General features: G+C 44.1%; 1 protein-coding gene across 2 annotated transcripts in view; it reads left to right on the top strand.

Annotated features, from left to right (window-relative positions):
- The window catches only part of RAD18 (RAD18 E3 ubiquitin protein ligase), a 115,951-nt gene that overhangs the window by 32,732 nt on the left and 61,274 nt on the right, over positions 1-21,945 (top strand). For both annotated transcript variants that reach the window (XM_082210175.1, XM_082210176.1), the window contains exons 7-9: positions 5,351-5,535; positions 9,322-9,398; positions 10,041-10,101. In XM_082210175.1, the coding sequence (XP_082066301.1) occupies positions 5,351-5,535; positions 9,322-9,398; positions 10,041-10,101 (323 nt within the window). The remainder of the gene's footprint in view (positions 1-5,350; positions 5,536-9,321; positions 9,399-10,040; positions 10,102-21,945) is intronic.

Consider the following 21,945-nt stretch of genomic DNA (forward strand, 5'->3'; position numbering starts at 1 on the left):
ATGAGCTCCACAACTATGGCAAAGCTCTACATACCTCTCTCCATGCCACCCTCAAATGCATAATGGTGATTTAGAACACTGGAAAAGGAAGTATTGTTAACAGGGTGCTGTCCTTTCTAAAGTGGTAGGCCTATGCAGGCTTTCAGTATCATGAGTATTGAATGTGTCAAATGAGCTATAGGTGTGTCGCCAGTCAACCCATGATGACCTTCAGTGCACATAGCATTTTCAGCCTAGGGATGATTAACCAGGGTTCTTGTCCTCATGTTGGAAACCCTATACATGGTGACCTTGGGCCAGTCACTCACTCTTGGCCTAAGTTTCAAACTAATGCAGATAAAGGTTTGGCTCCAGGTATGACCAGCAACAGATCCTGAAGCTGAGGCTCCAGTACTTTGGCCACCTCATGAGAAGAGTAGACTCCCTGGAAAAGACCCTGATGTTGGGAAAGATGGAGGGCACAAGGAGAAGGGGACGATAGAGGACGAGATGGTTGGACAGTGTTCTCGAAGCTACTAACATGAGTTTGACGAAACTGCGGGAGGCAGTGGAAAACAGGAGTGCCCGGCGTGCTCTGGTCCATGGGGTTACAAAGAGTTGGACATGATTAAACGACTATAAACAACAACAACAACAACAACATGACCAGCAAATTTATTTCATTATGAGGAGGGGTAGCCCCATGTGTCCCCTTCACCTGTTTGGAACAAAGTGCCTAAATAGGGCTCATGTTGACTTGTGATCCAAACTATAGGGACACAATGGCTGTGTTTAGATGATAAGCTCAACAGCCGAGATAGGAACGGGTGCCGGTGCGCAGCTTCTTTGAGTGAGCAAACAGATTACAAAGTCTTCCATTAACTATAGCTTCCTGTTTTGTTTGAACTGGGAAACTATGGCTGACAGGTTTGGAAACAAGCCAGGATATGAAGCTATGGTTTAAAGATTGCTTAAAACCATAACTTGTTCTAAAGACATTAACTGTAGTGTCCTGGTTTCATGAAGCAAGAAACTAATAGTTAAAGATTTCCTGGCTTATTTTTCCACATCACACGAAGGGGCTGCATTGCACACTCACTGAGCAGTAGTTGTGCTGTCGGTTCTGATATAAATTTATTGAGCCATTTCTCCAGCCCTGATTTCAAACTTTGATCTAATTCTTAGTGGAATAGTAGGAAATATGAGCATGGCTAATCTGCCATTAATTTTGTTTTGCAAATGATGCACTGGGATTTTGAAACTTCTGTATTTGCTCAGTAAATTCTTTCCCTTGTGCTCTCTCTAGTTCAAATGTGTGCTTTCATTACTAAAAGTTCTTAGTGTTATACTGAATGCAAAATACCACAAGCTTACCATGTGTTAGCACTTTGCCATGGAAAGACAATGACAAATGTTTGCAAGTCATCTTATTTCCACAGAGGTCTCTCTGTTGCACTCTGAACAGGTGCTAGCATCTTTATTTTGACAGCTTTTTGACTGTTTCTTGATTTTTGTTATTACTTGCAGATGTAAAGATTTATATATGGCTGGAACACGCTTTCCCTCTGGAATTCTAAGAAATGTGGCTGTTTTCTGTAATGTGGTTTATTTTTGTCTAGGCGTCATGCAGTTTAAAACAGCCTCTGAGAAGATTCTTGTCTCAAAAGATTTAGCTACTAAAAGTTATTGAGCATGACCTTGGCAATGTGTTCAACTTCCTTACAGTGGCAGTTAGGACATTTAGCTTGCCTGTAAGGAATATTATCTGGGGTGGGTTTTGGGTTTTTTTGCTTCACATGGAGAATGGCCAACATATATTTTAAAGCAGCGTTTCAGAGGGGCAGTTATTATGATTCTGGGTTTCACAAGGGAAACCTAGTAACTGTATACAAGTATGCTAACCTTTTTCTGTTTTCTGTGCTTAAAATGATGTGTGGAACTGGTGGTCAGTGCAGACTCTTGAAAAAGCTCAGTTCCCATTCTTTCTTTAAACAAAGATTCTTTGCCTCATAGGCTCATTTGCAGATTAAGCTATACCATGACAAAGAAAACCTAACCTTCATTAGCCTTCATGCATTCAAAGAATGAGCGGGGGTTGCGGCGTGCGACTGTCCCTTCCAACTTCACCCTCCAAACTTTCATGTGTGGGGGGTGGAAGGCTTGAAGAGGGAACATATATGGGTTCCCTCTTCAGACTTTCTGCTCAATTTAATAGTGATTTTGGGGCAGGGCCAGCATGTGTGCTTCTAACTCCCACTCCACATGTGTTTTGAAAATGTGGAAGGTTCAAAGAGGAAACTCCCCCCCCCTTTAACCAGCGTGGTAGAATCATACATTACGTTTTGAAGTTGGTTTGCAAGCCAAAACCAATTCTCAAAAAAGCAATGTGCATTTTCTGAAAAAAACAAACCACACACTTGAACATTATTTAAACATGCTTAACTTGTCAAACAGTTTTGATTGGTCAATTTCCCAAGCCTTGGGCGCACGGAACCACAGAGAAAGGCACCCTGAGCAGAGGGAGAATGAGTAGACAAGCATCTCCAGACCTGGCATGTTTGGAAGTTCAAACCATGCTTAACGCAAACCATAGCTTAGGTTGATGTCTGCATTTGAACCATGCTTGTGAGAATTAGATTGCACAGGGAATACAGTTCTTAAAGAGACTTCTCAAGGAGTGGAATGCATGTGCTGCACTGTTATAGAGGTTCAATAATGGCTCGGGTGGTCTTGAAAATACTATGTGGCCCTGGAAGTCAGGGTGTGCAGTTTCACAGGGACCGAACAAACCCCTGTGGATTCCATCCTTTTCCAGTCTGATGCTGATCCTTCAATCTAGGCTCATAAGGGAGGAGTTCTGTAGCCTTCACCTGTCAGCCTCTTCAGCAGCTTTTGTTTGCGATTTATGCTGTTATGATGGTTGGGAGTAATATAATGCAGTTTTACCCACTGAGAAGTTGCATTCCCTACCAGCATCTTAAAGAACTGCCTCCCGTACAGAAAGTGTATCTTCTCGCCACCTGCATTACAGAATACAAAGAAACGCTCCAAGTAAAACTGCAGTTAAAATTAAAGCTGGCTTTCAAATACATTTAACTTCATTTTTCGATATGATGTGTTCAGGACTTGCCAGTAAAACACACTTCCAAAGGCCCTCTGTTGTTGGAACCCTTGAGGCTGCCAAACTGTTTGTTGCGGGGTGAAAGTATGCATTCGGATGATGAAGTTTGGCTTCATGGTTGCTGATGGCATCTTTGCTGTGGTATGCTGAAGAGTCTAATATGAATACAACTTGAACATGGAAGCTAATTTCAGAGACTTTGCTTTCTATCCTCACCAGAGGTGCACCTGATAGGCATGAGTGACAGGGCCTTTGCTGTAGTCGTGCCAAGGTTGTGGGATGCCCTTGCCCAAGGCAGGCCACCTAGATCAGGGGTCAGCAAACTTTTTCAGCAGGGGCCGGTCCACTGTCCCTCAGACCTTGTGGGGGGCCAGACTATATTTTGAAAAATAAATAAATGAACGAATTCCTATGTATCACAAATAACCCAGAGATGAATTTTAAATAAAAGCATATTCTACTCATGTAAAAACACCAGGCAGGCCGCATAACTCACGTAAAAACACGCTGATTCCTGGACTGGCCACGGGCCGGATTTAGAAGGTGATTGGGCTGGATCTGGGGCCCGGGCCTTAGTTTGCCTACCCATGACCTAGATTAACCTCTACAGTGGTGCCCCGCAACACGAATGCCTCGCCAGACGGAAAACTCGCTAGACGAAAGGGTTTTCCGTTTTTGAGCTGCTTCGCAAGACGAATTTCCCTATGGGCTTGCTTCGCAAGACGAAAACGTCTTGCAAGTTTGTTTCCTTTTTCTTAACACCATTAATACAGTTGCGACTTGACTTCAAGGAGCAACTCATAGAACGCAGTGTACATAGTAGCCTTTTTTGAGGTTTTTAAAGACTTTGGTGATTTTTGAAGCTTTTCCAAAACTTCTTTTGCAGCCATTTGGTAAGTTAAGCTTTTAAAACTTTTTTTGGCGGTTTTGGATTTGGGTTGGGGTGTTTGGAATTCAAGGACTTGGTGTTGGGAAGGGGTTTGCAAGAATCTGGAAGTTTGTGTGTTTTTTTCCTGCATTTTTATGATTTTCTGTGACCATTGGGCCACTCTGCTGTTTTTTTAAAAAAATTCTGGATTTGAATTTCTGTGTGCTGGGTGGCTGGGGGAACAGTTGGGGAGGGGTTTGCAAGAATCTGGAAGCTTGTGGTTTTTTTCTGCATTTTTATGATTTTCTGTGACCATTGGGCCACTCTGCAGTTTTTTTAAAAAAAATCTGGGTTTGAATTTTGAAATGCTCTTTACAATATGTGTGATTTTAAAGAGCACTTAATAAACTCTTGTTGTACCAAATTTGGCTTTGTTTGGACTTTTTTTGACCATAGGAACGCATTAATTGATTTTCAATGCATTCCTATGGGAAACCGTGCTTCGCAAGACGAAAAATTCGCTAGACGAAAAAATTCGCGGAATGAATTAATTTCGTCTTGCGAGGCACCACTGTAATCATTTTCTGGTGGGCAATAAAGATAGTTCTTTGAGCAAGCCTTTTGGGGTTATGGCATTTTAGTCACGATGTACTGATGCTGCTATCTGTGTTAAATTCTGATTACTGATGTTCTAACCTGTTGGTCCTATTGTTGGTTTTATATTTTGTAAGAGGTTTTCATTATCTAAGAGAAAAGTTGGATAAAAAACTTGAAATAATAATAACAAGTTCCATTAACTAGCACTTGAATAAATTTGGTCATATTAACACATTGTATTAACAATTTATATTAAAAATTAATATACTTGTATAATATCAGAAAGAGAGACCCAAAGTATTCGGCTCATGGCATTTCATATTCTGTAATGTGATAGTTTTTTAACATTTTATCTAATCAAACTCCTGATTCCCTCAGCTTAGCTTACATCACAAGGTTGTTCTGACAGTAGAAAGTGGAGAGAACGTTGAGCTCCTTGGAGCTGAAGCAGGTTATAACAGTATTTAATAAAAATAATGTTGATGATGATGACGATGATAATAATATTTGGTATTGGGAAAGGAATGCTATACCTGACTGAGAGGGATGAAAAGTGGAGATGCTTAGGAAAAGTACCAGGAATGCTGTTATCCACCACTACCTATCTGTGCTGACCTGAAAGTCCTCTAACGTATTTGATCTTTTATTGCAGTGCATTTGTGTGTGAGTCTCCCCACTTTTTTTTTTTTGAATAACTATAATGTAGGGAAAAACATATACATTTGTTGAAGTGCCTGACCAGAAAAGCTTTATTGATTCCCTCCCATTTTTAAAAATTATTTCAGCTCTGGACAAAAAAGAAAACTACTGTCTAAAGTGGTGTACAGTTTACTGTCTGATCGTGATCTGAGAAGGCGGCTGAAAGAACTTGGACTGTCCACTCAGGGAACGAAACAACAGCTTATTAAAAGGCACCAGGAGTTTGTGCACATGTATAATTCAGAGTGTGATTCTTTAAATCCCAAATCAGGTAGGAAGCTGATAATGGTTTTCCTTGAAAACTGCCAACGTTTTCATAAAGTATGCCTCTTTCTGACAGCTTGTTTACCTACCATTTTATTTATTTGAGAACAAAACATTCAAGCATGCCTGTTCCAGATTTCTCTTTGGACATATTTGGTCTTGGACTCTTTTCGCACGAAACAACCGCTCTGCTGAAAGGCCATTTGAATTTTCATTGGCATGAGGTCAGCTCAGCGCAAGGTAGCTATTTGTGTCCAGTGGTTGCTTTCTGCATGGCGTTGGGATTCCCCTGTAACCCTGGCAGCAATATTCTCAGTGGTATGATGGTAGTTCATTTCTATGGCCTCCACACACACTGCACAGCTGCTACATGGATGCAACTTCAAATAGCTTATTTGTGTGTTTATAGAGTGAAGTCAGCCTTAGAGACTTAATTATTGTTGGTGAATGTCCTTGTTCATCCAGGGTGGTGGTGGCAATGCATGCGGTCATCCCATTCTGTCTTGCGCTATTTTAGCTATGGGTGCTGTAAATTGTTTGCTTCTAGCCAATCAACTCTATACACGCAGGCTACACTATCCAAACACTCGCTATACGAAAATTAACTTATCCAAATACAAGAAATTGGTACCCAAGCGTCATGTGAGACCTGTGTGTATTATAAAATTCAAGGTATAATACACATACTCACCTCTTTCCCCTGGCCTTTCACATCTGATATATACATTTTGAGGAGACAACGGCTTTTACAGAGCTCGCATTCCCCCCCCCCATTTTCTTGAGCGTAATTGTTGTAACACACTAAGTAAAATGTACAAAATCTAAATAATGATGATGATGATGTCGATTCTCACATAGTTGCACAACACACTTTAAAAGTAAAAAAAATCTCTCTGAATAGAACTTAGGAGAGGAATCTCTGATTCAGTTCTACTTGTCCCATTTTAACAGAAAGCTAGGAAATCTTTTCCGCTAAAGGTCAAAATGACCTCTAGAGTTACAATTCGAAAATACGACTTGAGGGCACAAATATCTGTCTAGGGGAAGAAAACATGACAACTTACCTCTTAAAACGTGTTTGCCCTGGTTCCAGTAGTCGTAGGCAACAACAGAAGTGTCTGTTCTGAGTGTTTTTATTTGACTTTTGTCACTGCAAGAACTAGAGAAATACAGTTGGTTTTTCCCCAGAAAAATGAATGATGGTGGTTAGCATTAGAGAAACCCTGCTGGATCACATCAAGGGCCCTTCTCCAGTGTTCTGTTTCCCACTGTGGCCAATCAGATGCCGGCAGGAAGTCCACAAGCAGGACACAAGTGCAGTGCCTGCCCACACGCTCATGTTCCCCGGCAACTGGTATTCAGAGGCATGATGCCTTCAGACTGGATGTACTAGGGTAACTCAGTGAAAACCACAGACCCATTTTTCATTTTCTTATATAGTTAACATGTTCTAGGTCATTTAAAATACAATTTCCCAAAGTTTCATCTTCCGGCAACACTTTTAAAATGGCGCGAGTAAAACGTCAAGAAGCGTGGCATGCAATATGGCTCGGAATATGGTTTTTCCAAATCATACATAATTTTATAAGCATCTACCATGTTCTCTCTTAGTCACCTACATTTACTTGCCTGGTTCCTTTTGGTCACAGTTTTTCCATGGGGTGGTAATTATGGTTTGGGGAAACAAACCAATTTCAGATGGTGGTTTTGCTCAATTGCCTGAAACCATAGTTAAGATTAGCCACAGTTTATGGTTCGAACAAACCTCTTAACTGGGGTTAATTGAAAATTGAAGCAAAAACTTCCAGTTTCCTGGCAGCCACACTGTAGGAAGAGATTGGAGACAGGCATGTGTGAGCTCATCCATGTAGCATTAAAACATATTTTAGTGTTGCATACAACTCAGGCTATTGTGATTTACATTAGAAGCAATGGGTTTCTGACTGTAGTCCAGGAATGGCAAAACTGTGGCTCTCCAGATGTTGCATTACAGCTCCCACCACCTCTGATCTTTAGACATGTTGGCCAAGGCTGGGGAGTGTTGGAATCCAACAACATCTGTAGGCCCTATCACACTCCCTAAACTGCTCAATCTAGTCTGGATTTTTCTATAAATCAGGAGCTGTTTGAGTCATGTTGGGCTTATTTCTTAGATATCTATTTATAGAACAGCTTCTTTAAGAAGGTATCGGATTCCTGATGGAAGTACGGTTTGAGTTTCGTTTTCCCATGAGAAAAATCCATAGGCTCTAAATTAATGATCTCTACGCAGGACAGACTTAAAATCAACAAACATGTTGATTGCAAGCAAAAATACAATCCATTTGTGATGCCAGAAAACTCTCATTTTATAGCATGCTGTAAATTGTCCTGCTATTTTGTTTTTGCCAGCCATTTGGATTTCAAAGACCAGAAATTAAAAACAACAACAATAAAATAAAATAATTCTTGGTGGCACTAACAGGCATGAATGCTACCAAGGACCCTCTTTCCCATGCTTGGTTCATTTGATCTCACAGGTCTGTAAAATAGGTCAATTGTATTTCTGTTTCACAAAAAAGGTTACCAAAATGGAGAGTGATTTGCCCAAAGTTGTTGTCTTGGGAGTTTGATTACAAGTCTAGGCTCTTAATCTCTAACCCTACACAACATTCACCGGGGCATGCTGACTCCTCCGCCCCCTGCCAACAATTTTTATTTCAGTTCTAACTAGAGATGTTCTGTTCTGTTGAATAGTAGAAAATATTGATGCATGAAAACTCAATCATTATCCACCTACATATGTTGTTCAGGCACATGTATACATTTATTTTTATATGGCTTCAGCTCTGTTAGCTCTGAAGAAATGTTTGCCTGCTAGTACTGACAGCAGTGACTATTAATGCTCATAGCCTATTAGGAATTCCAGAAGCTGTCTTATACCAAAGATGTTCCCCAAAGAGAGAGAGAGAAATAAGAACTCTGTAACTCTGCTTTTTTGGTCATTCCTGCAAAATCCAATAATAATAAATAAATTAATAATAATAATAATAATAATAATAGTAGCAGCAGTTGGGAGTTGACAAATGAGAAATGTAACAGTCACTTGGAGATCTATGGACCTTGTTGTAGTGACATTCAAAACTCTCTTAGCACAGTCTTCTGTTCAGGTCTTCCAGTCCTTGATTTGTCTTTGTTGCTTATAGGTCTGGGGTGGATAGATTCTGGGAAGGAAACACAAGGAGCAGAAAACGAGCAGTGTTTGTTGGGCAGGAGATGGGCTACTGTTGCAGAATCAGGGGCTGTTACCGCAGCCAGTCACAAAGAAGAACCTCTTGCCTTTTTCCTCTTTCATTTACCTTTCTCCTTCACTCTGTGATCTCCTTTATCAGGAAACTATTGCTGCTTTTGAAAATACTGTCTAATACTCAGATACAGTAACAGTCAAGGCTTTCCTGAGAAGCCTCTTAGAGCTTGCTCAGAATGGCATGAGAAATCTGTCCTAATTCTGAGATCCTTCTGGCAGCTAGCATGTGGTTACTGATGTTTCCTACCCCTTTCAACAAGGATGCAGTCTTTATTCCCCTATTCAGGTCTTACTTTTCACAAGCAGGTGAACTGCACCTTCCTCCATTCTCTCGTACTCCCCGTCTCTTAGAAAAAGCTTCATTATAGGTGAAAATGTGTTTTCACTTCAGGCTAGCATGTTTCAGTTCTTACAAAGAATATACTCTCAGAAACATTTTGTGCCTTGATATAAGAGGCGCCCCCGTGATGTTAGGCTTCTGCTTACGGCAATCGTTTATTTCCACAGTTGCTGAAATTGTAGGAGAGCTGGAAAAAAATGAGAAGGCTCGAACACAACTGGAATCCAGTAAACCTAGAAGAGGCGTAAGTTGATAAACTTTGACTGAGGCTTAGTGACAAGAGATGAGCATGTGTCACTTCATGTGATGAAAAACCACAACTGAGGATGTACCATATGTGTACCCCCTGTATTGCAGGGGACTGTACTAGATGATTCTTGGGATCCCTTCCAACTCTCCACATCTATGAGATGTAGTTAATAATGATGGAGACTGGCGCGCCTCAGTAGGAAGGGCCAGCCACAATTGGGGAACCACCACTGAAAAGACCCCATCATGAGTCAGCACCAACTGGGCATCCTCTGGTGATGGCACCACCAACAAGGCCTCGCCTGCCAATTATAGGATGTGAGATGGTTGGTATTGGGGAAGGTGCTCTTTTAGGTACTTGGGTCCCAAGCCATTTAAAGATTTATGCACTAGTGCTAGTACCTTGATTTTGACCCTGTAGAGAAAAGGATCTACCTTTAGGTAGACTAGCACACGTTAAATGCAATCGAGAGTGTATAGAAAGAGTGCTAAACTACAGCTGTCAGGGGAGGGGAGGGTTGTGTGAGGAGAATATAAAAACTTCCCTTTTAGATAATTGTGTCTTGATTATTTTGGGGTGTGTGGCTGTATATCCTTCACCCTTCATTAAAAAGTAATGTTTGTTCTACTGTTGCAGAGTATGACATTTACAAAAAAACAGACGGAGAAAGAAATAGATGAAATTCACAGAGATTATCGTAAGTAAAGCGATTATTTCATTTGCATTTTTTTTAAAAAAGGAAATTACCTCTTAGGAAATGAACAAATTAAAAATGGAACTGGTATTAAAATACTCATTTTCTCCCTTTTCCCCATCATTGTTTACCTATACTAATGTACCCAAGAAAAGAAAGAAAAGAAAAGAAAATGCGAGCAGTTCATCATGGAATTGCAGGGAGCTATGACTAGGAAGCAAAACTCTCCACTCTTCCTTCCACATTTGGCATAATAGCATTGGTGTCAACATGAAGGCATACTCTGGTTCAGTTAGTTACATCTTTCCTGCAAATTTGTCCTGCAAATAGGATCACAATCTGTAGTTTGAAGCTAGTATGCAACCCTGGTTTTGATGGGAAACAGAAACCCTGGTTTCTAGGTTTTGATATACTGGAAAAAATTATGATTTATCCCAAAGAGAGAGTATGTAATTGAATCAGAGCATGGGAGCTGCAGCGGGGTGGGGGTTCACATAGTGCCAAGCCACAGTTTCACATTTTGTCTGAACTGAACCAATGCTTTTTTTATTTTAACTGTTAGCTAGCAACCTGATAGTTTGTCCAATAAGAAGTCTTAAGGAATCATTAGATTTGTATTCGTATCAAATTATGCTTAATATAATGTTGACTATGACTCTGGTTTAGAGTTCAAGTTACAGTGGTAACTTGGGTTACAAATGCTTTGGGTTACAAACACTTCGGGTTGCAAACTCCGCTAACCTGGAAGTAGTACCTCAGGTTAAGAACTTTGCCCCAGGATGAGAATGGAAATTGCGCGGCGGCGGCAGCAGGAGGCCCCATTAGCTAAAGTGGTACCTCAGGTTAAGAACAGTTTCAGGTTAAAAATGGACCTTTGGAACGAATTAAGTTCGTAACCAGAGGTACCACTTTACTTTCAGGTATACCCTTGAGTGACCCAATGTAGGACTGTTGTGTGTCTGTTCCTCATCATATTTAGCAACTAAATGTCCTTTGGGAGTGCAGCAGGATGTTGAACTAGTTAGAAAAGCTTGCCTCATGAAATTGAGTTTAGGATATATTTTAACAGGCTGCTCTTAATTATTTTTAAACTTTGATTTTGGGAATAATTTGATCCTACCTGGTTCATTCTTTATTTAATTTCAGGGCTAATTTTTCTACACTGGATAGTCCAGCAATTCCTCTTTTGGCTCCCATTCGATGCTTTATAAATGTCAAAACACTAGTATTAACTAGTATAATGTGAAATGTTGTAGCAGCATTATGCAAATGAAACATTTGGGGAAAAAATATGTATGCATGTCTGTCAGGGTTGCTTCCAGATCCTAGCTCACAGAGGATCACGCTAGCCAGCGATCGTTAAATAAAAGTCTTTATTGAGTTACAGTCTGCATCCTCAAGCTGCTGCGTGCAACCCTACGTCTTATGCTTAGATCGGCGAAGCTCCGTCTGAGTCTCCGCCCCTTGTGCACCAACTTAATATCCTAGCCCTGCTCCACCTTTTCCGCCTGACAGTTCTCCTCTGGGTCCCTCTGCCCCCCGGGGTCTCTTCCTTCCGGGATTCTTCTGACGCTGACCCCCCGGACCCTTCTGTCTCCTTGCGCCGGGCTTTAGGACCTGGCTCCCTTTCCGGGCTGCCTACTGCGCCACCTTCCTGTGCATTTGAACTTGGCGCGCGCGCCCAACCTTCCACTTTCCGTCTAACCGTCTCTTCGCTCCCCGATGGAGGTGTGGCCACTCCTGACTCGTGCCCTCCCTCCTGTTGTGAGCTGCCAGCGCTTGATCCCTGGCGCCCTTCCTTATCCCTGCTCTCTGGCGGTGACGCTGGTCCCGATTTCCAACTGCTCCCCTCTGAGTCCCCTCTGGCTCTATCTTCCTGGGGTGTCCCCCTAGTCTCTCCCCTTGCCCTGGCCACTGGTGCTCCTTTTTGTGAATCTTCTGATTCACTGGAAAGACTCGGAGATCTCGGGTCGTCGTCATCACTCATCTTTTCTTCTGCCTCCTCCCCCTCGCTCTCTGTTTCCTCCCTTGCCCTCGCCTCTGCTCCTGAACCCCTGACATCCATCCCCCCCTCGAAGCCCCCTCTTCCCCCCTCCCCGCCTTCCGGTGCGGGAGCTGGGTGCTGCCGTGTCAAGGGGACGAATGTCGGGTACAGTTCGCTTCCCGTGGCGGGCCTCCATCTGAAGTCTTCCGGTTCTTCCTCCCTGCTCTCGTCGACGACGGTCACCTCTGCTTCCATCTCTGTGCCGCCGTGCTCGAAACCCTGGTCGTCCCCGAAAACGTCCATGTCCGTCTCTCCCTCGCTTCCTTCTGGAGGCGTTGCTCGTCCTGGACCCTCCAGCCACTTTCTGCGCCACTGCTCCTCTGGTCGATCATCCCACCAATACGAGGGCTCTGAAGCAGATCCCGAGGGCGACCCCTCCGGGGAATTGGCGTCTCGTGTCGGTTCCTCATCCGAGTCGAACCCCCGGAACGTGCTGGCTGAAAGCATGGGTGTGAAAAGCCAGTCGTCGAAAAAGTCCGCTGGCATTGGCCTATGTGGGAAGAGGGCATGAAACTCTTCCTTGAGCAGAGGTTCGTCTAAAGCGTAGCCCGGCACCCAGCTGTTGGCACTGGCCGGGGTGCCCTCCTTAGCGAGAAGGTATTCTACCCCCTCTTCCCCCCATCTGGGGTCCAAAATCTCCGTGACTTCGTTGATGCGCACCTCCTGTGCCACTCCCCGTTGCCCGGTTCCCTCTCGGAGCGGACTCGGCGCCGTTCCTGGTTCCTGAAACCTGTGCGGTGCCTTGTAGGGAGTGAGCACCAATCTGTGGAACACCGGATGCATCCTGGAACCCTCCGGAAGCGCCAGCCTGAAAGCCACCGGGTTGACCTGCTCTTCGACTTGGTAGGGCCCCAGTTGCTTATGCCCTAGTTTCTTCTTGGCCAACGACCTGGCCGGCACTGCGTGGGCTGCTAACCAGACCCAGTCTCCCACATGGATCTCTTCGCCAACCCTTCTGTGTTTGTCTGCCTGCACCTTGTATGCGTGTTTGGCCAGCTCCAGGTGCCGCCGCAGCTGATCGTGGACCTCCTGCAACTCCGACGCGAACGCATCTGCTGTCTGCGGCTCCCCCTCCACCATTCTTTCCAGTCCCGGGAAGGTTCTGGGGTGCCTCCCGTTGTTGGCGAAGAACGGCGTGACCCCCGTGGACACGTGCTTCGTGTTGTTGTAGGCGAACTCGGCGAGCGGCAGGTAATCCACCCACGTCGCAGGCTGTTGATTCGCATAGCATCTCAGGTACTGCTGCATGATGGCATTGACCCGCTCCGCTTGCCCGTTGGTCTGCGGGTGTCTCGCCGACGCCAGGTTGATCTTGACGTTTAGGAAGCCCATCAGCTTCTGCCAGAAATTCGAGATGAACTGCCGCCCGCGGTCGGACAGAATAGACCGTGGCAGACCGTGAACCTTGAACACGTGGTCTATGAACAGTTTGGCGGTTTGTTCCGCCATGGCCACCTTCGCACACGGGATGAAATGTGCCATCTTGGAGAACAAGTCCACCACCACCAGCACGGCCGTCTTGCCCCTCGAGCTGGGCAGATCCGTGACGAAATCCAGGGCGACTCTCTCCCATGGTTCGACCGGAGTGTGCAGCGGTTCCAACAGACCGGCCGGCGGTCTGTGCACTGGTTTGGCCCTCTGGCAGGTGTCGCACCTCGCCACGTAGTCCGCGACCTCCCCTCTCATTCCGGGCCACCAGAAATCCCTGGCGACTAATTCCACCGTCTTCTCCTTGCCAAAGTGCCCGGCAGTGGGCGCGTCGTGCAGCTGATGCAGTACCTTGGCGCGAAGTTCGTCTCCCGGCACGTAGATGGCCCCTTTACGGATGAGCAATCCATCTCTCAGCTGGAACCCATCGGTCGCTGCCGTGCCCCTTTGCATCTCTGCCATCTTTGCTTGCGCGAAGGAGTCATTCTGCAACGCTCGTCGCACCGCCTCCAGGTCCACTGTCGCCGCAGCGCACGCCCACACTGTTGGTGCGAAGATGTGCATGGCGGCCGCTGGCATGGCGTCCTCCAGATACTGTGGCTTACGGGAGAGCGCGTCCGCCATGATGTTGGTGTCCCCCGGGACATACTCTATTCGGAAGTCGAAGTTCGCAAAGAACTCAGCCCAACGTATCTGCCTCTGGTTCAGGAACTGTGCCGTGCGCCAGTGCTCCAGATTCTTGTGGTCCGTGCAGACCTGCACCGTGTGCTTGGCGCCGATTTCCAACTGCTCCCCTCTGAGTCCCCTCTGGCTCTATCTTCCTGGGGTGTCCCCCTAGTCTCTCCCCTTGCCCTGGCCACTGGTGCTCCTTTTTGTGAATCTTCTGATTCACTGGAAAGACTCGGAGATCTCGGGTCGTCGTCATCACTCATCTTTTCTTCTGCCTCCTCCCCCTCACTCTCTGTTTCCTCCCTTGCCCTCGCCTCTGCTCCTGAACCCCTGACAATGTCATTCTTCACTGTAGCATGACAGGTGAATGAAAGTACTGCATTGCAAATGAAACTGATCGGTTTTTAATGAGAGCAGTGAGAAGCTAGGATACTGTACATTTGCTCTGGCCTTCTATGGATGAGTTGCTCGTCCCCATGCGTTTTGTTCCTGACCAGTAATTTGCTTCACTTCCCATATAGGTCCATACATTCTGCAGCCATATGGGACTTTGGGACATCGAAACTGACTAATAGCAGTCTGTGCCCAGATCCTCAATGAATGGCTTCATTTTCCTTTGCTTTGATACAAGGGTTCTTAGAATTTTACCTAAGGAATGGTTAAGGGTGTGATCATATCCAATCACAATGAATACAAGGATCTAAAGGCAAGTCCCTCAGGAGGGAGATGTTGTTGTATTCAACTCCTAACTTCCTTAACCTTAGATCAACAGTCAGGGATGATGGCAGCTGTAGTTCAGCAACACCAGGGTACTCAAGGTACTCAATGTAGGCCAGTGGAATAGTTAACAATGAAAGGATTATTTATTCATTTATTGCATTTATAGACCTCCTTTTCCTCCAAGGAGCTCAAGGTGTACATGGTTCTCTCCTCTCCATTTTATCCTAAAAAAAACAACCACCTGTGAGGTAGGTTAGACTGAAAGACAGTGACTGGCCCAAGGTGACCCAGTGATGGGTGGGTGAGGATTCAAACCCTAGTCTCCCAGGTCATTGTCCGACACACTTTTCACAGTTACAGTACATGGACACTCCAATTTACAGGGAAGCAAATTTCTGAGAGTGAAATTCATAGTCCCAGAACTAATTACTACATATAGTGAGGAATGAAAGTGCATTGTTCAAAAAGGAACCAACAGTGGGTCTGTGGGGAAGGATTGGGTCAGAATTATATATCATTTTTTTCACCAAAAGACTCACAAAGTGCAGGTGGTTGTGTTGCCCGCACCTGTTCTATTTTTTTAAAAAAAATATTTATTAAATTTTCACAAATTATATAAACAAACACAACAATTCAAACCAACACACATACAGGGGAAAAAAACAACAAGCATAATTTCAAATCCTTATTTTCTTAAAACTTACTTCCCCGACTTCCTCATACCTTCCCTTTCTGCATTCCAGTTTCAAATATTCTGTTCAGCAAATCCTCACCCTTACTTTTATGTAATTATTAACCTTTCTTTTCTTTTAACTTAATCTTTACAGCTGTAATCCATTTAATTTCTAAAACCGCATCATTCTAACACTCATTAATTTTACAATGTTTCTTAAGATAGTTCTTGAATTTCTTCCAATCTTCTTCCGCCGTCTCCTTTTCCTGGTCTCGGATTCTGCCAGTCATTTCTGCCAGTCCCATATAGTCTATCACCTTCATCTGCCATTCTTCCAAGGTGGGTAGATCTTGTGTCTTCCAATACTTTGCGATGAGTATTCTTGCTGCTGTTGTAGCATACATAAAGAATGTTCTGTCTTTCTTTGGCACCGATTGGCCGACAATGCCCAGGAGAAAGGCCTCTGGTTTCTTAAGGAAGGTATATTTAAATACCTTTTTCATTTCATTATATATCATTTCCCAGAAAGCCTTAATCTTTGGGCACGTCCACCAAAGGTGAAAAAAAGTACTTTCAGTTTCTTTACATTTCCAACATTTATTGTCAGACAAGTGGTAAATTTTTGCAAGCTTGCCCGCACCTGTTCTAGTAACTGAAAAATCATCGCACATCTGACATTACTTTGTTCTTGATATTTGACGCCGGATGACACAGAACTCATCCAATGAAGCTGAATGTACGTAGGAAGGTTCAGAGCAGATAACAGAAAGCACTTTTTCCATACATCACATCTATGGAACTTGCTCCCACAGGAGGCAGTGATGGCTACCAACTTGGATGGTTTTGAAAGAATTGGACAAATTCATGAGGATAAGGCGACCAGTGGCTGCTAGCCATGATGGCTGTGCTCAACCTCCACTGTCAGGAGCATTTTGCCTCTGAGTCTCAGTTGCTGAGCATCACAGATGGGCAGAGTGCTGTTGCGCTCATGGCCAGCTTGCAGGCTTCCAACAGGCATCTGCTCAGCCACTGTGAGATCAGGTTGCTGGACTACATGTGCCATTGGTCTGAATCAGCAGGCTCGTCTTACTTTCTTAACCAAAGCAGATTGCAAATTATTTTGGCCAGGGAACATAAACCACGCTCGGAAACAGCACATTGAATCAACATTGGCTGGCTACACCAACTAGACCCACCTTCTGATGTTGGGAAAGCGTAGAATGTTTTAAGTGAGAAGGAACGAGAAGGAAAGAGCTGTAGTAGAAAAGGCTAAGGAGAAAAGGTTTCTCAGAGAACACATTTCAGACTGCTGAGACATTGGTTCTCAGTTCTGGAAATGGCAATCGTGAAGCTGGCAGATATTTTCCTGGAGACCAGATTTTCATAGAAGCATCCCACTTTGCTTGTCAGCTAGCTGACAATTTGCTCAGATAGCAGGAGGCTTGCTAAACTCTGGAATGGCTGCTTGAGCACGTCTGGTCTCTTGAGGGAGAAGGAGAAAAGGCTTTGCCTGATTCACAGCTCTGGCAATTACACCAGCAAAGATGATACTCAACAAGAGCTTTGGTTTCCAAACACATCATGTTCACAAAGACTTGCATCAATGAACTTTCAGTGCTGTGTTTCATGAGCCTCACACCTCATACTACACATATACAGTCGTACCTCGCTTTGCAGCTGGGATCTGTTCTGGAGCCCTGGCCGCTAGCAGAAAAGGATGCAGGGCAGAGTGCTGCGTCTGCGCTCACGCGCGGAGGGGTTTGGGCTTCTGCGCATGGGTAAGCGGCAACCTGGAAGTAACCCGTTCCGGTACTTCCGGGTTTGCCGTGCATGTTCGCTGGAATGGACGCTAGACAAGGTGGACGTTTGCGGAGGTATTACTGTAACACTAAGGTTTCAATGGATTAAAATTTATTAAGCATTTTAGTGCTCCCCTCAAAAACCCCCAAAGATAATTTATTTTGAGGTGTGCTTGTTTATGTGCGTGTATGTACAAACAGATCTATAAGTGCAAATATCCAAAATATATTGGTCTATGCTCAGATGTCATGTTCTCTCTTCCTGTGCTCCCTTTTTCACTTCCGCTTCAGCTTTTCTGGTCTTACTTGTGTTCTAGTAGTAGAAACCTATCACTGAGATTTCTTAAAACAAGCTTTTATTGATGGACACAAAAGAAGAAACAGAAAAATTGTGGTTGTTTGGTTTATGCAGGGGGCTGGCTGTCTCTAATAGAATTAATTCATATATTTTCAATTTTTATTGAATGACCAGGAAGAAAGCAATTTGTGCTGCAAATAGAGTCCTGAATCTTTCCCGTCAACCCCCCCCCCCGAAGGAGGGAGAATTATGAATGCTGCAGATGGTTTTTGTGCATTTTTATATACTTAATTTCATCATTGTTCTCTTGTTCTTTGGGTAGAGCTATACTGTTACCACATGCATCCACAGATGATAGATAGTAAAAGGGTCTCCACAGGGTGTTAGCTATGAATAGATGGTGAGCTCAGATGACTAAGCGATTGTGGACCAACAGTGGCAGTACAAAAAAGGTGTGATGCAAGCACCACTGTCTTCTTGAAGTATTCACAGAATCTCTAATGGCACCGTGACATGCTGAGCAAATGCTACCATATAGAAAGTTGCTGTCTTCTCTGCCTTGTAGATTAATTCTTGGCAATTTGACCTTCTTTTCCAAACAAAATCAGTGTGGTACAGGACTCCATCTAGCAGCTGATCACCAGTTATCTAACCAGGGACTGACGGATTCTGGATGGGCAAGCAAACATTTCTGATAATTGGGGCATTCACTTGCTCCAGGGGGAGAAGACTTGATGCATACCTCATGCTGTATCTTGTACTGTGTCATGGACAAATCAGCACACTTCTGCCGTCCTCCACCTCGGGACCAACCTTCTCTGTCTCTGCTCTTCCCAGCCATTCAGAGCTCCACTCCGACTGACCAACAGGCACAGAGATAAGCTGATGTGCCTTTACCCCCACACCTTCCAGCACAGAGCCAGAGAGGGTGGGGGACCTGGAAGGTCATTTGAGTTCTCTGCTTGCATCAAGCAAGCATGGAGATAAAGCAAATGGCAGAGCTTAGGGAGGGTGCAAGGATCAAACCTCCTTCCCCCTTTTCTCCTGGTACTGGTGTTGCAGGTTTGGGCTTTTCTCACTTTGCGAGAGTCTGGCCTGACCCCTTGTAAAGTGAGACTGTCAATCCCTGTTTCTTACCTTTTGGAAATCAGCGCAACTAGTTGTGCTCTAGGTGAATGGGAAGTTGCCGCTCTTTTGTATTCAGCCTGTGATGTCAGGAAGGCGATTTGGCTCTTGGGCCAGTTTGATTACCCTTAACACCGCCGGCATTTTTCAGCAGACCACAGACAGGATGCTTTGTCATTGCATTCACCCGGATGAATGCTTCAAAGCCATCTTCTTCCAGACGAAATCCCTTGCTGAATTTTTCTGCCCTTTATGAGCAGATGCTTTGAGTTACAAGTGTTCATTTCCTTTCTGATCTACATTTGCGCTAACTGCAGCCGTACTGTTAACTTTTTGTATGAGACTATAAAATGTGCCTTGTCAAACAGTTTTAAAAAGCTTTAGATTTAATTCCAAAATATTTGGGCTACACAAGGGTGAAGAATGTATTTCCCATGCCATGTTTGCTGGGTATTTTGGGGATGTCCACTGCTTCGCCTTCATCCTTGGATACAACATGTGTCTCAGTGCACCTGATTTCTACACTACTCATACGTAGGGCACATCAGCTGTGTCAATACCAAGGACATACCAGAACCATTGTAGAGTTAGTCTGAGTGTTGTGGCTTTTCCAAGAGAAGTTCCTGGGCTTCCAGTTGTTGCCATACTACTGAACCACGATTGGGAGAAGCTGCTAGGTAGGCCTAAGTTACCAAGCACTGCTTGTGCATATCTTCCATTCATTTCATTGAGGCATTCATGGATGCTTTCACCTCTGTTCAATTAGGATGGGTTAGAATGACTATTTTGTTGTCATCCAAGGTGAGAAGACACCAGAGTAATCCACTCGCTTTCCTGGATGAGCACTGACTTTGCAAGGATGCTCATACATACATGCATTCATATTGGGGAAAGAGGATTGAATCTTCAGTAGTTAAAGTGAAATAATGGTCAAAAGTGGCTTTGAGTACAAGCTCTAGACCCGTGATTCCCAACATGGGGCACACACCACACAGGGGGGCAATTTGATTTTTAAGGGGGGTAATTCAAGAATTAGTTATTAACAGTTAATGGCCTTTTAGGCTTCCTCCATGTGAATAGGAATTCACATTTTGAATAATAAGAATTACATGTCACGGGGGGGGGGGGGAGGGCATCAGGATTTTAGAGATGCTTAGGTGGGGCATGGCAAAAAAAAAAGGCTGGGAACCACTGCTCTAGGCAGAAACACATGTTTTCACCCATACTGTGTGAAATCTTCTTGTTTTTAAAATCTGCAATAAAAATCCCATTTAAATACACATTTTGAAATGTATTTTGACCCTTTTCCCCCAACTGAGAACTATGAAAGCCAGCGGATAACAGAGGCTGCAATCTGAGGTATCCAATCTTATATAGGCTTGCCTAGGTGCAACTCCCATTAAACTCAGTTGTGTTTTTGTCTGAGTAAATGTTGTAGGTTTGCATTGTTTTAGGCTGGGCATAGGAAGTTCATTATTAGAATTTGCAAACTTTGAATGCAGACTGATTCTAAGCTGTATTAATGCTTCAACATTTTCCCAGTTTAAAGTTGAAATGAATGGGGACAGTAGAACAAGGACGTACATTGCTCCCTTATTTATTATAACTTTATTATGCTTGAATCTTTTCCCCCTTACGAATTTGGCCATTGAATTTTACTAGTGTCTTAAATTTGACAGCTTGACTCTCTTCATTGCAGCTGTCTTGCCAGGATAGGCCCCTCTGCTCCTTTTCAGCTCTTTGCTGAAATTGGAAGGGATGTTACAGTTGAAAATAACAGATGCCTTAGGTTTGGTTTGTACCAAGTAGGCGACTGAGGAATAAAGCAGGTGGGGATGGACCGGGGGTGGGGTGGGTGGACTTTGCCTGCTTTTGAGGAGTTTTCTGACCCATGTGTTTCAGAGGCAGACAGGATTTTCGTTGGACTATGATTGCTGTCTACAGTATATAAGTGACACCCCTCCCCTGATAAATAAAAACAGGAAAAGAAAAATCTTTATGGTGGGGTAAAGTGCAGATACATACTGCATAAAATCTCAGCTGTCCGAAATGTATATTTGCAAAATCTTCCCCTGCGACACAGTTATTACCCAACATTATTTCAATTCCTTCCCCATTCAGCTACTTTTTGAACCCCCCTAAAGTGGATGCTGAATGGTGATTTTTGAAACAGGAGAAACCTTGGAAAGGGAGCTGCAGTAAGACAAGGTTCATGTCTCCTGATATGGCCAGGAAAGTGCTGCCCTCTGTCTCTGGCCATATCACATGGAGACATAAAAGACTGCTACAAGAAATGCATTTGAACTCTGAACTGGGATATCACATGGAATGATACATTCCTCTTAGCTGTTTTTCAGTTTCTGAAGGGGTGGTAGAGGAGGAAGCCTGCTATTGTGTAGCCCACAGTGTCCTCCAGTTGTTGTATTGATTTTGTTTTGTTCTGTATTGGTTTTGTTACACTGTACATAGATATATTCATGAGATAATGTGGTACGAAAATTAAACAAACTGAACTAACAAACCATTGGCCATGGATGGGTTGATGGTAGTTGGAATCCAAAACATCCGGAGGGTACCAGGTTGGAGAACATTGATGTAGTAGGTCATCGTTCTTATCCGAGTATTAGTTAATTTTATCCCTGCCCCTATTCTCCTGACCTCCTCACATTGAAGGGGAAGGTTTGAAGAAGGATTGTATATGCATTCTCTTGAGTGTGATAATAGCCCTCCCAGCATTCAGCTGAACATGCTTAATATCCCTCTTTGGACCTTCCCACTCAAAGTGAGAAGGTTGTGGGCAGAGGACCAGGGCTAATGCATGCATCCGTCTTTCATGGACACAGTTAACAAATTCCTGAGTAGGGCTGGTGCCTGTTTGATTCATCATGTTGCCAGAAAATTCTTAAGCAGAAATGCCTGGCTTAACCCCAGGCCCTGGGCTATATATTGCCCTGTGGGGGGAACCATTCCTTTGTGTCCTTGGTGGCTGCCAAACTCAATGGTTCGACCAGTGTATCTGCTCTGATTTTTGGATCTGTGCTGTCTTCACAAATGAGAGACATTATCACGGTTCAGGGACACACTGCAACCG

The sequence above is a fragment of the Podarcis vaucheri genome (assembly GCF_965113315.1).
Source record: "Podarcis vaucheri genome assembly, chromosome: 2".
Lineage (NCBI taxonomy): Eukaryota > Metazoa > Chordata > Lepidosauria > Squamata > Lacertidae > Podarcis > Podarcis vaucheri.